We start from the raw sequence: 15,479 nt of genomic DNA, 5'->3' as shown, positions 1-15,479 counted from the left end.
TTGTCACCAGGACCATCTGAGTCTCCATAAGAGAGATGGGTGGGAGCCAGTAGAGTCCAGGACTGTGACTGCAGGCAGAAGGAGGGTGAGTGCCTGCCTGACCTGCTCTGTGTTCTGGCAGGGTGATTAGGGTACGAAGCTGTAACCCCGGAGCCAGACAGTCTGACTTCCCCTTCTCCTGCCACTTAGAAGGACTGGGATTTGTGCCCAGTGTCCTCAGCTGTTCAATGGGTTTAATCAAAATGCCCCAGAGCACTTAGAACAGTGCCATTAGCATAGTTAGTGGTCAACAAATGTTTCCATTTTCTTAGGTTTAGTTGATATATTTGCCTTATAACTCCAGTATTATTTTCACATAATATTTCCACAGGCATTCCCAATAGACTCTGGGCAACAAAGCCTCATCTTCCTGTTCTGACCAGCACTGACTAAAGGTGGAAGGTCTAAGACAACTGGCGTCTGCTGCTCAACAGCACTCCAGAGAAGGGTCCAGGTCACACAAAACTTGGTCCAGGGCTATAGTGGGCAGGCAGTACCAGAGGAGAGTCACTGCAAGGTTGCAGGGGCATCCCAGCTGAGCTTTGTGGACTTTCTCCTCAGTTGGATGAAACCTTACTCTGGAGGCAAGTTTCATACACCAAGACTTACTAGGATGGTCGAAGCCATGTGGAGACCATAAAAACAGAGATGGGGGAACAAGGAGATGCCATCTCAGCTCTAAGTCCCACACCTCCCTGTTCAAACACCACTCTCAAGAATGGGTTGTTTTCCTCTCTCTGTGTGAGCAATTCTGTTCTGTTTCCCTTCCAGACCTTCTCAGACCCTTCCAGAGGAGGATGGCTGCAGATAACACCTCCTCTGTGACAGAGTTTATCCTCGCAGGTTTAACAAACCAGCCAGGACTCCAGCTCCCCCTCTTCTTCCTGTTTCTGGGCTTCTACATGGTCACTGTGCTAGGGAACATGGGCTTGATGACACTGATTGGGCTGAACTCTCACCTGCACACCCCCATGTACTTTTTCCTCTTCAACTTGTCCTTCATTGACTTCAGTTACTCCTCTACCATCATCCCCAAAATGCTGATGAGTTTTGTCTCAAAGAAGAACATCATCTCCTACACAGGGTGTATGACTCAGTTCTTTTTCTTCGGTTTCTTTGTTGTTTCTGAATGCTTCATCCTGTCAGCAATGGCATATGACCGCTATGTGGCCATCTGTAAACCACTGTTGTACATGGTCTCCATGTCTCCTCAGGTGTGTCTATTTCTTTTGCTGGGTGTCTATGGGATGGGGGCTTTGGCAGCTTTAGCTCATACAGGTAATATACTGTTTCTGACCTTTTGTGCAGACAACCTTGTCAATCATTATATGTGTGACATCCTTCCCCTCCTTGAACTCTCCTGCAATAGCTCTTACATGAATAATCTGGTGGTCTTTGCTGTTGTGGGCATTGACATTGGGGTGCCCATTGTGGCCATTTTTCTCTCTTATGGCTTCATTCTTTCCAGCATTTTCCACATTAGTTCTACTGAGGGCAGATCCAAAGCCTTTAGTACCTGCAGTTCTCACATAATTGCAGTTTGTCTCTTCTTTGGTTCAGGAATTTTTGCATACCTTAAGCCACCTTCTGCTGTACCCCTTGACCAGGGGAAAGTGTGTAGTCTGTTCTATACTGTTGTGGTACCCATGCTGAACCCACTAATCTACAGCCTGAGGAACAAGGATGTCAAATTAGCCATGAAGAAAACCTTGGGCAGAATAACTTTCTCTTGAAAAAAATTGGAAATTGAGAAAAGGGATCAGAATTTTTAAGTTAGAGTGCCGTTATTATTTTATCATCATCATCATCAATAATGAATTCAAACTTCGTGCTTTTGGATTCTATATTGAAAGGAAATTGTAACTCTCTTTCCCAAGTGGATTTATTCTCTCTCATCATTACCCCAACCCTTCCATCTTTCTTTATGAAATTAGTATCTGCAATTATATACTACACAGTGTTGAGTGGGGCTTCAGAATCATTCCATCTAGTCTGAAAATATGAAACTACCTGGTGGCAGAGCTGGGACTGAAATCCCTGCTTGAATCTCAATTCAGTTTATTTCCCTTTATACCATGTTTTCTTGCCTCATCTCTTTCTTGGAAGATGTCATTTCACATGTTAGTTGACCCAGTACATCTAAATTAAAAATGGATTAACAATAATTTCATATACTTGCACAAAATAATTTTAATCCATCATATTTTGATATAGAATAGGAGGTGAAAAAATTTTTTGAGATGGTCTGGGCAAAATGACAAGATCAGTGTGTAATGAATTTTTTAGTGTGTCAATGGGCCGTGTGTTAGGTTTCTCAGAAGGCAAGTATGGTGAACAACAAGTTGGTGAGTGGAGCACCATGGACGTGGGTTAGTGAATTAGGACTTCCAGGGGAGAGAAATGGAAGTTTATAGGGTAGAAAGATGTTGAGTGGAGGCATAATATTATTTCAAGGCTGAGACAGAATTTGGAGTCTCATTGCAAGGGTTACCTGGTTGTGGTCCAAGGTCGTTGGGAACTGTGCTATCTGAACTGGTAGTGGCTAGCCATGTGTGGTATTGAGCAACTGAAATGTGGACATCCAAATTGAGACATACTGTAAGTGGGCAAAGTAAGTGTGATATGCACACCAAATCTTTGAAGAATATGGAAAATAATCTCCTGGATGCTTTCTTACTTGATTACATGTTGAAATGATAACTTTATGGATATATTCTATTAAACAAAATATGTCATTAAAATAAATCTATCTGTTTATTTTAAGGTACCAACTAGAAAGTTTAGAATTTATAGGTGGCTTGCATTATATTTCCATTGCATGACACTGATCTAGAGGATGAAAGAGAGTGCCAGCTGGCCCTGCGTCCATGTTCACCTGCCAGGCAGTACCAAGCTGCTGCTTATTAGGAGAGGCAATTACTATGGAATTGTCAGGCATTGCAGGTAGCCTCAATGTTCTAATAACAGAGGCATATTGGTAAGAAATGGTGAGCTCAGATAAGTTCATAAAGCCACCATATTATGAAATGGGAAATAGAGCTTTATATTAAAAATCAAAACAACAATTATTGTCTAAACTCACTATTATTGGTAAAATTTCTCAGCGAAGCAATGACCAATGAAGTGCTGGGGGAAATATTTTGACTTACCTGGCTGTTCCTTAGGCAAGTCCATTCCATTAGGATGTAGGAGAAATTGGAAGAGCTGTTGAGTTTGTTCTGCCTTTTGATTCTGTTCAATGCTGCCAAAAAGGAAAGAATAAGCTTCTGAAGGCAGGATTGAGATGAGATGAAATACAGGGTGAAGCAGAGATAGCACCATTGAGTGTGGTTGGTAGGGTACGTGAGTGTCTCACAAGAGGTGGACAGCAATTTGAACATTTCACCTAAAGTGTCATATGGTGTGCTGGAGTGTGGTATTGTTGTGTTACATAGTTACATGCTTATTATTTTGTAATAAAAGATTTTTATGTAATCAAAGGGGTATTTTGTTTTTTTTCCTGGACCCTGTGGGTGCCTGAAGTTAGGGAACCTAAAATTTAGGAGTTGGGGTTGTGTATTGAATATGCTATTCAATGTAGGTCATGAAAGAATACAGAAACGTCCTTTTGAAAATGTTGTGCCCTAACTTTCATATAGCAAAGCGCACAAATCTTAACTTTGTTTTTAGCTCATTAAATGTTTGCACATGAATATCTAACCACAACCTAGATCAAGATGTACAACATTTTCATCCACTTTAGAAAGTTTCCTCTTGCATGTTTCCAATAAAGACAACCTGCCCTGCACCCCATCCCCCACAGCTATCCACTGTTCTCAGTTTTATCATTGTAGAGTGTTGTCTGTATTTGAACTTCATATAAACAGGTACTCAATTGTTTCTGGCTTCTTTTCTTCATCATAAAGCCTGTCATGTACATCTATATTGCACTATATATGGGTAGATTGTTATATTGCTGTGTAGTATTCCATCATGTGAATATACAATTATTTAGTCTATTAATAAAGTTAGGTAGTTTCAAGTTTTTGCCTGTCATTGATAAAGACTTTAAAAACTGTTTGAATGTGTATTTTGATTGGATAAGCAAACATTTCTTTTGGATTATGCTTATATGTGGATCCGTTGGATAATAGAGTAGGCTTATGTGCAGCTTTTATAAACATCACTGCCAAACTGTTTCCTAATGTTTGATTCAATTTGCATTGCTATCAACAATGTTTGAGGATTCCCATTGTTCTACATCCTTGTTAATCCTTGGTATTTTTATTTTATCTCTGTTGTATCCCATATGCAAAGATGTATTTTTATTCTGGTATGGACAGTGGAATGCCTTTTTGTTTAACCTTTTTCCCTGATAAGTAATGATGTTGGACACCTTTTTACATATTTACTGGCTGTTTGGACATCTTCTCTGAAGCAATTATTCATGTCTTTTGCTCATTAAAACATAGGGTAGTTGTTTTCCTATTGTATTGAAGGAATTTTAAAGTGCACATAAGTCATATATATATATATATATATATATATACACACACACACACATACATACATGTTTGTGTTCACCTATAGATAATATATATGTATCTGTGGATAATACATGCATACATATGCAGTCATCTTCCTCCCCCTGTCTGTCTTCCCAGACTATGCCTTACTTACTCTGAATGATATCTTTTGATAGCCAATATTTTTTATTGTAATGAAGTTTGATTTATCAACTTTGCCTTTCATAGCTAGTGCTATGTCCCATTTAAGAAATTATTCATTGTTTTTGCTGGAGCCAGAAAAACAATGTGAAAATTTTATGAGTTAATTTTTTGCATATGGATCAAAGTGGGGTTTTGGGGTGTGTGTATATTTGCACATAAATGCCCAGTGATTGTTCTTTTACCTGTGTTAAAAATCAGTTGATCCTATTTGTGTGTGTTTGTTTTCATCTATTTGTCTATCTTGATGCCAATACCATACAGTTTTGATTACTGTAGCTTTATAATAATTTTTGAAATCAGTTAGTATAAGTCCTTGATTTTCATTCACCTCTTTCAAAGTTGTCTTGGCTACTTTAGGACCTGTGAGTTTCTATATGAATTCTAGAATCAGCTTGTAAATTCCTATAACTGTACCTTCTGTGATCTTGAATGGGCTTGTATTGACTCTGGATTTGTGGGCAGAGTGGGGGGTGTGGTGTTGGGGAGTGCAGGGGGGTGGAATTTGACATTTATATTCCCCCTTAGCAATAAATGGGAGTCCCTACTTTCTTACACTCTCTTCAGCATGGTGTATTGTCAGAATTTTTTAAATTTCCATCCAGATGGATGAGAAGTAGTGTTTATGTATTATTATAATTTGCATTTCTTTAATTTTAAGAAATATGGGAGATGGTTTCCTGTATTTAATGACTGTTGGTGTTAGTACTTCTTTTATGGACTGTCTCTTTTCTCATGTTTCTGCTGGAGTTTGACCTTCTCAACTTTTAGGAGGACTGCATATTGGGTATAATAACTTTCTGCTTGAGGTATAAGTTGCATATTTTCCTGTAATTTGTGATTCCAGGAGACTTCTCTGGATCTCGAGATTTCCAATCATGAAGTGTGGTATGTCTTCCCACTTTCTGTGGGGCAAACTTCAATATCTCTTAGGAGTGTTTTATAATTTTCCTCCTCTATTGTTTTCACATTTTTTACATTTATGCATGGGAATTTTATTTTACCTTTGCAACTGTAACAAGAATTTTATCTTTCATTATATCTTCTGATTATTATTTATTTGTATGTATGAATTCTATTGAATTCTATCCTAATTTTATACTTTGTAAAGTAATTATTATTTGTAGAATTCTTTCCATGAATTCTTTCAGGTTTTCCAAATATGTAATAAAATATTTTATAATTAAAGATAATCTTACCTCTTTCCCTCTAATTGGCATACCTCTTATTCCATTTGTGTGTATTATAGCACTTTCTAACACTTCCTTTAATGCATTGTTAAATAATACTTAAGACTATAGTCATCCTGGTTTTGGTAGAAATAATTAAGAATGCCTCTAGAGTTTCCTAATTATACTGCTGATGTTGCTATGGATTTTATAAATATATAAATTTTATTTTAATCATTGTTCAAGTTCAGTTTTATCCCTTTTACTCCCAATCCACTCCACCCTCCCAACCCTCCCCACTTCCCTCCCATTACCACCCTCCCTCTAGTTTTGTCCATGTGTCCTTTAAATTTGAACCTGTAAGCCCTTCCCATTCTCTGCTGAAATTCCCTCTTCTCTCCCCTCTGGACACTGTTAGCCTGTCCTCTATTTCAGTGTCTTTGACTATATTTTGCTTGTTTCTTTGTTTTGTTCTTCAGGTTCCTGTTAAAGGTGAGATCATATGGTGTTTGTCTTTCACTGCCTGGCTTGTTTCGCTTAGCATAGTGCTTTCTAGCTCCATCCATGCTGTTGCAAAGGGTAAGAGCTCCTTCTTTCCTTCTGCTGCATAGAATTCCATTGTGTAAATGGACCATAGTTTTTTGATCCATTCATTTACTGATGGGCATCTAGGTTGCTTCCAGCATCTAGCTATTGTAAATTGTGCTGCTATGAAATTGGGGTGCAAGGGTTCTTTTGTATTGACACCTTCAAATTTGGGCCAAACAGAGTGACTGCTTCCACCTGGTGGCCTGATGCCTAGATTTCAGGACAGCAATTGAGTCACATACACAGGAGATGAACCTCAGGTTCTAGGATGCCTTGAAAATCAGATGCGAAGTCTCGTTGGCATGGGTTGGTCAGATTTTGAAATATAAGTGCATCTGAATAGGGGTGTTACAGTCCAACACTGGAGTAGAAAGGGAGACATGGGCAAAAATTGCATAAATAACATACCAAAATAGCCACGAGACTATGAATATGAAGAAGAAAGCACTGGTCACTCTTCTTCATTTTGGACATAAAAGGGGGAGGGAATAGCAAAGGGAATTTTTAAGGGTAAAAGGAGACTTGCATATGTTTAGAGGCAGAAGAGTCTGTAGAGGTGGAGTGATTAAAGATCTAAGAAAGATGAGAAAAGTTTGAGGGAACAAATTCCAAAGAAGATGAAAAGAAGTTGTCAGCGTTCAACATCTTTATATGTTTTTAAAATACTTATCTGAATAGGGAATGACAGATACTTCTTGAAGATGGTTAAAAATATATATAATCCAGAAATCAAAGGCATTTTTGTACACCAACAATGAAACAGCAGAAGCAGAAATCAAGAAAAAATACCATTTGAAATAGCAAAAAGAAAAATAAAATATCTAGGAATAAACCTAACCAAAGAGATAAAAGACCTGTATTTAGAAAACTACATAACACTCAGGAAAGAAATCAAGGAAGACACAAACAAATGGAAACATATACCATGTTCATGGATTGGAAGAATTAATATCATCAAAATGTCCATACTACCCAAGGCAATTTATACATTCAATGCAATTCCTGTTAAAGTACCAATGGCATATTTCGCAGACATAGAGCAAACACTTCAAAAATGTATATGGAATTATAAACGACCTCAAATAGCTGCTGAAATTTTGAGAAAGAAGAGTGAAGTAGGAGGGATCACAATACCCAACACTAAACTATACTACAAGGCCACTATAATAAAAACAGCCTGGTACTGGCATAAAAACAGGCACATAGACCAATGGAACAGAACAGAGAGCCCAGAAATAAGCCCAAGTCTCTATGGTCAATTAATATTTGACAAAGGAGGCAGCAACATAAAATGGAGTAAATATAGCCTCTTCAACAAATGGTGTTGGGAAAACTGGACAGCTACGTGCAAAAAACTGAAACTGGAGCACCAACTTACACCATATACAAAAATAAATTCAAGGTGGATAAAAGATTTAAATATAAAACGTGACACCATTAAAGTCCTAGAGGAGAACATAGGTAAGAAAATCTCAGGTATTTCATGCAGAAACTTTTTTACTGACTTGTCCCCTAGAGCAAGGGACATAAAGGAAAGAATAAACAAATGGGACCTCATCAAAATTAAAAGCTTCTGCACAGCTAAAGAAAACAGTATGAAGGGATCTAAGATGGCGTCGGAGTAGGAAGTAGCAGATTTGGCTTTCCTCTGCTCAGGGGAGAGAGTCCTGACCAATCTTTGGAGTAGAAAGGCAAGCAACCAACATATTTCAGCATTTTTGAAAACAGAGGACCAAGGATTGTGGCAGAACCGAAAGAACAAAGAACGGATCCTAGGGGGAGTGCTGCATCAAGGTAGGCTCCCAGGACAGGCGTGTGGTCCCGGGGCTGCAGCCCCAGGCCCGGGGGCCGCGGCTGGGTTTACCATAGGGCTAGTGGGAGAGAGCCAGGTCAACTGCTCCCTCCCCAGCCGAGCAAGGTCTGGGCGGCTCTAGGAGGAATCCAGGTGCTGGCAAACACTCCAGGTGGCGAGCAGCTTTGGAGGCGGTGAACACCAGAGCCAAGTCGCGCTGCGGACCTGGACTCCCAGGGTCACCATTCTGGCTGGAGCTTTGGCGGTGAGAGAAGCCGGGCCACTGTGGAGAGTGGCGGGCTCGATCGGGAGGAATTTCCCAAGAGGAAGGAGTGAATGGACACAGACACTGTTTGGGGAATTCTCCTGAAGTGATCAGTGGCTCTGGCCTGTCTGCTCCCCAGCTGTGAGCGCGCAGGCGGCGGATGGGCTGCAGAGCCAGTGCGAACCCCACGGGCCTAGGAAGAAAAGCCAAACAAGTCATCCTTCAGCCTGCCTCAAGCAGCAAGAGCAGAAAAACCGGTTTGGCCACTTTGAAATCAAGAGACTTTTTAATTTGATTCTATTTTTTTTAACAATTTTTAATTTTTTAAGTTTTATTGTTTTTATTCTCTTTTGATTTCTTTTTCCTCTCTTACCTGATTTCTTGTTTTATTCCTTCCTCCTTCCTGTCCTCCAATTTTATCTCTTCTTCCTGCCTTTGTCTGCCTTTTCTATTTTTTTCTTTTTTAAATTTTTTCCTAAATACCTACAAGTGAGACAAAATCCTGGATCGGTGAAAAGACCAAAGTTGAACCCAAAGAAGGGGCATCACAACAGCTGGGGCAGTGAGATAAATGTCACTCTGCTATTACAGAGAACCTGCAAGTTATTGCATATTTGTATTATTATTATTTTTCCAGTGTTCCTACATCTTTTTTTTTAACAATATTTTTATATCCCTCTTATTTTTGTATAGCCCGCTTTGCTTGGCTGGTTTTATTGTATGACCTGACAGCTTTCCCCTGATATCTCTTTCTGTACCGTATTACTAATCTACTGTCCATTAACTCACCTGTGTCCTATCAGCATACTACTCAATGTTCTGTACTCCCTATCCTTATTACCTAGATTTCATAGACTCTGCCATATGAATGTTGCCATAATATTATTGTAAATAACTGCTGTTCCATGCAATTGTAATTACTTCACAACACCCCCCCCCCCCAGATCTTAGCCCATTTCAAAGTTTCCTGAACTCTATTACTGTAGTGGTTAACTCTATTCTCTCACACACTACACCTATTTACTATCCTTTACTCTCACCTTACCCCAGAATCTGACCGCCCACAACCTCTCTGCTTTATAGATCCAACTCACAATCCTTCCTCCCCCAACAAGAGTATTATCTTCTTTCCATCCTTTCTAAAAATCAGCTAGCTGGGTGGAAGACCACGGTTAACACTATACATAGTGAAAGGATCTCCTATATCTTCCCTACTTGCTACTACTGTAAATAGCATAGAATTCTCGGTTGCTGTCTTAAACCATTTTGCCTTCCCCTCCATCTGATGACAAAAAAGAATAGGTGGAGGAGGTGAACACCAGGATACCCACTGGAAGAGGAAACCCAACAACTAAGGAACCACTAACAGATAACAGCAGAAGAAGGTGAAGGAGGGAGTAGTAACCACACAAACCTCAATCCAGGACTTATCTGGAAATACAACTAAACAGTAGAGACAGTACCCAATACAAACAACTGAACAAGATTTCTTTAAACCTTGTACACACAGAAGAACCAGCCTCAACACAACCTGCCCTCACCAGCACAACAAAATACAGAAGGTGGTGGACAGAGTGACCCACATTTAACCAGCTGGCGGGAAGGAACCACCAAAGAAAGACTCAACAACAATCAAAACCCAAAGGCAAACACAAAGCCAACTTAGACAACAGCCCAAGACCAGCGAGCTTGGGGGGTCAAGGAAACAGCACCACTGAAACTCACTGCTACTCTACTAAAGAAGTTCACATCATAAACCCAGGGAGCCAGAACAGATCAATATAAGAAGCTGAGGTGAACAAGAAGAGTCTCACAAACAATGGGAAAACAAAGAAATACCCCCCAAATGAAAGGAAAGGAGGAAGCCTCAAAAAGAATGCTAAATGAAACAGAGGCAATTCAACTATCAGATATTGAATTCAAAGCAATGATTGTCAGGAAGCTCAATGAGCTCACAATGAGCTACGAGAAACTACAGGGAAGCTACAATGAACTCAATGAAAACTACATCAGCATAAAAAAGGAAATAGAAACTCTCAACAAGGGCCAAGAGGAAATGAAGAATACAATCTCTGAAATGAAGAACACAGTAGAAGGAATGAAAAGCAGGATCGATGAAGCAGAAGATCGAATCAGCGAGCTAGAGGACAAAATAGAAGAAAACACCCAGAAAGAGCAAGAAAGGGAAAAGAGGCTCAGAAAGAATGAAGAGGGATTACGAGAAATGTAAGACAATATGAAACGTAATAATATCCGTATAATAGGGATACCAGAAGGAGAAGAAGAAGAACAAGGGATAGAAAACCTAGTTGAACACGTGATGATGGAAAACTTCCCTAATTTGATGAGACAAAAAGTCACACAAATACAGGAAACACAGAGAGTCCCAATCAAGAGGAACCCAAGGAGGCCCACCTCAAGACACATCATAATTAAAATGGCAAAATTTCAAGACAAAGAGAGAATCTTAAAGGCAGGAAGGGAGAAGAAGGAAGTAACATACAAGGGGGCCCCAATAAGGCTAACAGCTGACTTCTCAATGGAAACACTCCAAGCCAGAAGAGAATGGCAAGAAATAATCCAAGTAATGAGAACCAGAGGCCTGCAACCACGACTACTTTACCCAGCAAGGCTCTCAATTAAGATAGAAGGCCAAATAAGAAGCTTCTCAGACAAAAGAAGTCTAAAAGAATACACCTCCACTAAACCAGCTCTGCAAGAGATGCTGAAGGGACTGCTTTAAGGAAAGAAAGGAAAAGAGAGAGTGAGAGAGGATCACACATACATAAAAGGCAATGAATAAGTACCTATCAATAATAACCTTAAACGTAAATGGACTAAACGCTCCAATCAAAAGACATAGAATAGCTGATTGGATAAGAAAACATGACCCACACATATGCTGTCTACAAGAGACCCACCTCAGGATAAAAGATCTGCACAGGTTGAAAGTGAAGGGCTGGAAACAAATTTTCCAAGCAAATGGACAGGAAAAAAAAGCCGGGGTAGCAATACTCATATCTGACAAAATAGACTTCCAAAGAAGATCCATAAAGAGAGACCCAGAAGGTCATTTCATAATACTCAAGGGAAGAATTCACCAAGAAGACATAAATATAGTAAATATATATGCACCCAACATAGGAGCACCTAAATACATAAAGAAAATCTTAGAGGACTTCAAGAAAGATATGGACAGCAACACAATTATTGTGGGGGATTTTAACACCCCTCTATCAAAAGTGGACAGATCTTCCAAACAAAACATCAACAAAGATATTATGGCATTAAACAATACCCTAGATGAACTGGGCTTTACTGATATTTACAGAACCCTCCATCCCAAAGAAGCTAAATACACATTTTTTTCAAATGTACATGGAACATTTTCAAAGATTGACCACATGATAGGACACAAAACAAGCCTCAACAATTTCAAAAAAATTGAAATCATACCAAGCAATTTCTCAGATCACAAGGGACTGAAACTAGAAACCAACCACAAGGAAAAAAACCCAAAACACTCAAATTCATGGAGATTAAACAGCATGCTATTAAACAATGAATGGGTCAAGAATGATATTAGGGAAGAAATCGAACGGTTTTTGGAAACAAATGAAAACGAACTCACAACAACCCAAAACTTATGGGACACAGCCAAGGCAGCCCTGAGAGGGAAGATCATAGCAATACAGGCCCACCTAAAAAAGTTAGAAACATTTCAAACAAACAACCTAACCCTACGTCTACAAGAACTCGAGGAACAACAACAAAGACAGCCCAGAGCAAGCAGAAGGAAGGAGATAACCAAGATCAGAGCAGAATTAAATGACATAGAGACTAAAAGCACAATTCTAAAGATCAATGAATCCAAGAGTTGGTTCTTTGAAAAGATAAACAAAATCGACAAGCCTTTAAGCAGACTCATCAAGAAAAAAAGAGAGAAAACCCAAATAAACACAATCAGAAATGAAAGAAGAGAGATTACAACAGATACCACAGAAATACAAAGGATTGTAATAAATTACTACAAAGAGCTGTATGCCAAGAAATTTGAAAACCTAGATGAAATGGACAAATTTCTAGAAAAATATAACCTTCCAAAACTCAATAAAATGGAAGCAGAAAGCCTGAACAAACCAATAACAGCAAAAGAAATGGAAGCAGTAATCCAAAAACTCCCAACACACAAAAGCCCTGGACCAGATGGTTTCACAGGAGAATTCTACAAAGCATTTAAGGAAGAACTAACACCTATCCTTCACAGACTATTTCAAAAAATCCAAAAAGATGGAAGACTACCAAACTCTTTTTATGAGGCCAACATCATCTTAATTCCAAAACCAGTTAAAGACACGACAAAGAAAGAAAACTACAGGCCAATATCGCTGATGAACATTGACGCTAAAATCCTCAACAAGATACTGGCAAACCGCATCCAACAGTACATTAAGAAGATCATACACCATGACCAAGTTGGATTCATTCCAGGTATGCAAGGATGGTACAATATACGCAAATCAGTAAATGTAATACATCACATAAACAAAAGCAAAGACAAAAACCACATGATCATATCAATAGATGCAGAAAAAGCATTTGATAAGGTACAGCACCCATTTATGATAAAAACACTCAGTAAAGTGGGAATAGAGGGAGCATTCCTCAACATAATAAAGGCCATATATGAGAAACCTACAGCCAACATTATACTCAATGGGCAAAAATTAAAATCTTTTCCACTAAGAACAGGAACAAGACAAGGCTGTCCACTTTCACCACTTCTATTCAATATAGTACTGGAAGTTCTAGCCACAGCAATCAGACAAGAAAAAGAAGTAAAAGGAATCCAAATCGGAAAGGAGGAAACAAAACTGTCACTGTTTGCAGATGACATGATAGCATACATAGAAAATCCTATAGACTTCACCAAAAAACTGCTTGACCTAATAAATGAATTTGGTAAAACAGCGGGATACAAAGTCAATATCCAGAAATCAAAGGCATTTCTGTACACCAACAATGAAACAGCAGAAGCAGAAATCAAGAAAAAAATCCCATTTGAAATAGCAAAAAGGAAAATAAAATACCTAGGAATAAACCTAACCAAAGAGGTAAAAGACCTGTATTCAGAAAACTACATAACACTGAGGAGAGAAATCAAGGAAGACACAAACAAATGGAAACATATACCGTGTTCATGGATTGGAAGAATTAATATCATTAAAATGTCCATACTACCAAAAGCAATTTACACATTCAATGCAATACCTATTAAAGTACCAATGGTATATTTCACAGACATAGAACAAACACTTCAACAGTTTATATGGAACCATAAACTACCCCAAATAGCTGCTGCAATTTTGAGAAAGAAGAGTAAAGTAGGAGGAATCACGATACCTGACACTAAACTATACTACAAGGCCACTGTAATCAAAACAGCCTGGTACTGGCATAAAAACAGGCACATGGACCAATGGAACAGAACAGAGAGCCCAGAAATAAACCCAAGCCTCTACGGTCAATTAATATTTGACAAAGGAAGCAGCAACATAAAATGGAATAAAAATAGCCTCTTCAACAAATGGTGTTGGGAGAACTGGACAGCTACGTGCAAAAAAATGAAACTCGAGCACCAACTTACACCTTATACAAAAATAGATTCAAGGTGGATAAAAGACTTAAATATAAAGCGTGACACCATTAAAGTCCTAGAAGAGAACGTAGGTAGGAAAATCTCAGATATTTCACGCAGAAACTTTTTTACTGACTTGTCTCCTAGAGCAAGGGACATAAAGGAAAGAATAAACAAATGGGATCTCATCAAAATTAAAAGCTTTTGCACAGCTAAGGAAAACAGTATCAAAATAAAAAGAGAACCAACTGTATGGAAAAACATATTTGCTAATGATACCTCAGACAAGGGTTTAATCTCCAAAATATATAAAGAACTTACGCGACTCCACTCTAAGAAGACAAGTAACCCAATTAAAAAATGGGCAAAGGACTTGAACAGACAATTCTCCAAGGAGGACATACAGAAAATCCAAAGACACATGAAGCGATGTTCAATATCGCTAGCCATCAGAGAGATGCAAATTAAAACCACAATGAGATACCACTTCACACCAGTCAGAATGGCCATCATAAACAAAGCAACAAATAACAAGTGTTGGAGAGGATGTGGAGAAACGGGGTCCCTAGTGCACTGTTGGTGGGACTGCAGACTGGTACAACCATTATGGAAAGCAGTTTGGAACTTCCTCAGAAAACTAAAAATGGATCTGCCTTTTGACCCAGCAATTCCATTGCTGGGACTCTATCCTAAGAACACTAAAACACCAATACAAAAGAACCTTTGCACCCCGATGTTCATAGCAGCACAATTTACAATAGCTAGGTGCTGGAAGCAACCTAGATGCCCATCAGTAAATGAATGGATCAAAAAACTATGGTACATTTACACAATGGAATTCTATGCAGCAGAAGGAAAGAAGGAGCTCTTACCCTTTGCAACAGCGTGGATGGAGCTGGAAAGCATTATGCTAAGTGAAACAAGCCAGGCAGTGAAAGACAAATACCACATGATATCACCTTTAACAGGAATCTAAACAACAAAACAAAACAAAACAAAAAACTAGCAAAATATAACCAAAGACACTGAAATAGGGGATAGTCTGACAGTGGCCAGAGGGGAGAGAAGAGGGAATTTCAGGGGGGAATGGGTAGGGATTACAGGAACAAATTTGGAGGACACATGGACAAAAACTAGGGGAGGGGGGTAATGGGGGGAAGGGGGGAGGGTTGGGTGGATGGGCTGGAACGGGAGTAGGGGGGAGAAAACTGTACTTGAACAATGATTGAAATAAAAAAAAAAGAAAAGAAAAAAAAAGAAAACAGTATGAAAATTAAAAGAG

General features: G+C 39.0%; 1 protein-coding gene across 1 annotated transcript; it reads left to right on the top strand.

Moving 5' to 3' along the window:
* Nucleotides 1–826: 826 nt before the first annotated feature.
* Nucleotides 827–1,871, top strand: LOC114509938 (olfactory receptor 8B12-like). Its single transcript, XM_028528544.2, has one exon. It carries the CDS (start codon nt 837–839, stop codon nt 1,770–1,772), a length of 936 nt encoding a protein of 311 aa, XP_028384345.1. The 5' UTR covers nt 827–836; the 3' UTR covers nt 1,773–1,871.
* The last annotated feature ends 13,608 nt before the right edge of the window (nt 1,872–15,479 follow it).

Source organism: Phyllostomus discolor, chromosome 13 (assembly GCF_004126475.2).
Source record: "Phyllostomus discolor isolate MPI-MPIP mPhyDis1 chromosome 13, mPhyDis1.pri.v3, whole genome shotgun sequence".
Lineage (NCBI taxonomy): Eukaryota > Metazoa > Chordata > Mammalia > Chiroptera > Phyllostomidae > Phyllostomus > Phyllostomus discolor.
Note: the sequence above shows the minus strand (reverse complement) of the source record. Positions and strands in the feature narration are given on the sequence as shown.

What these genes read in the sequence shown, in the direction of transcription:
- LOC114509938 (XM_028528544.2), top strand. Translation starts at nt 837, where the DNA reads ATGGCTGCAGATAACACCTCCTCTGTGACAGAGTTTATCCTCGCAGGT.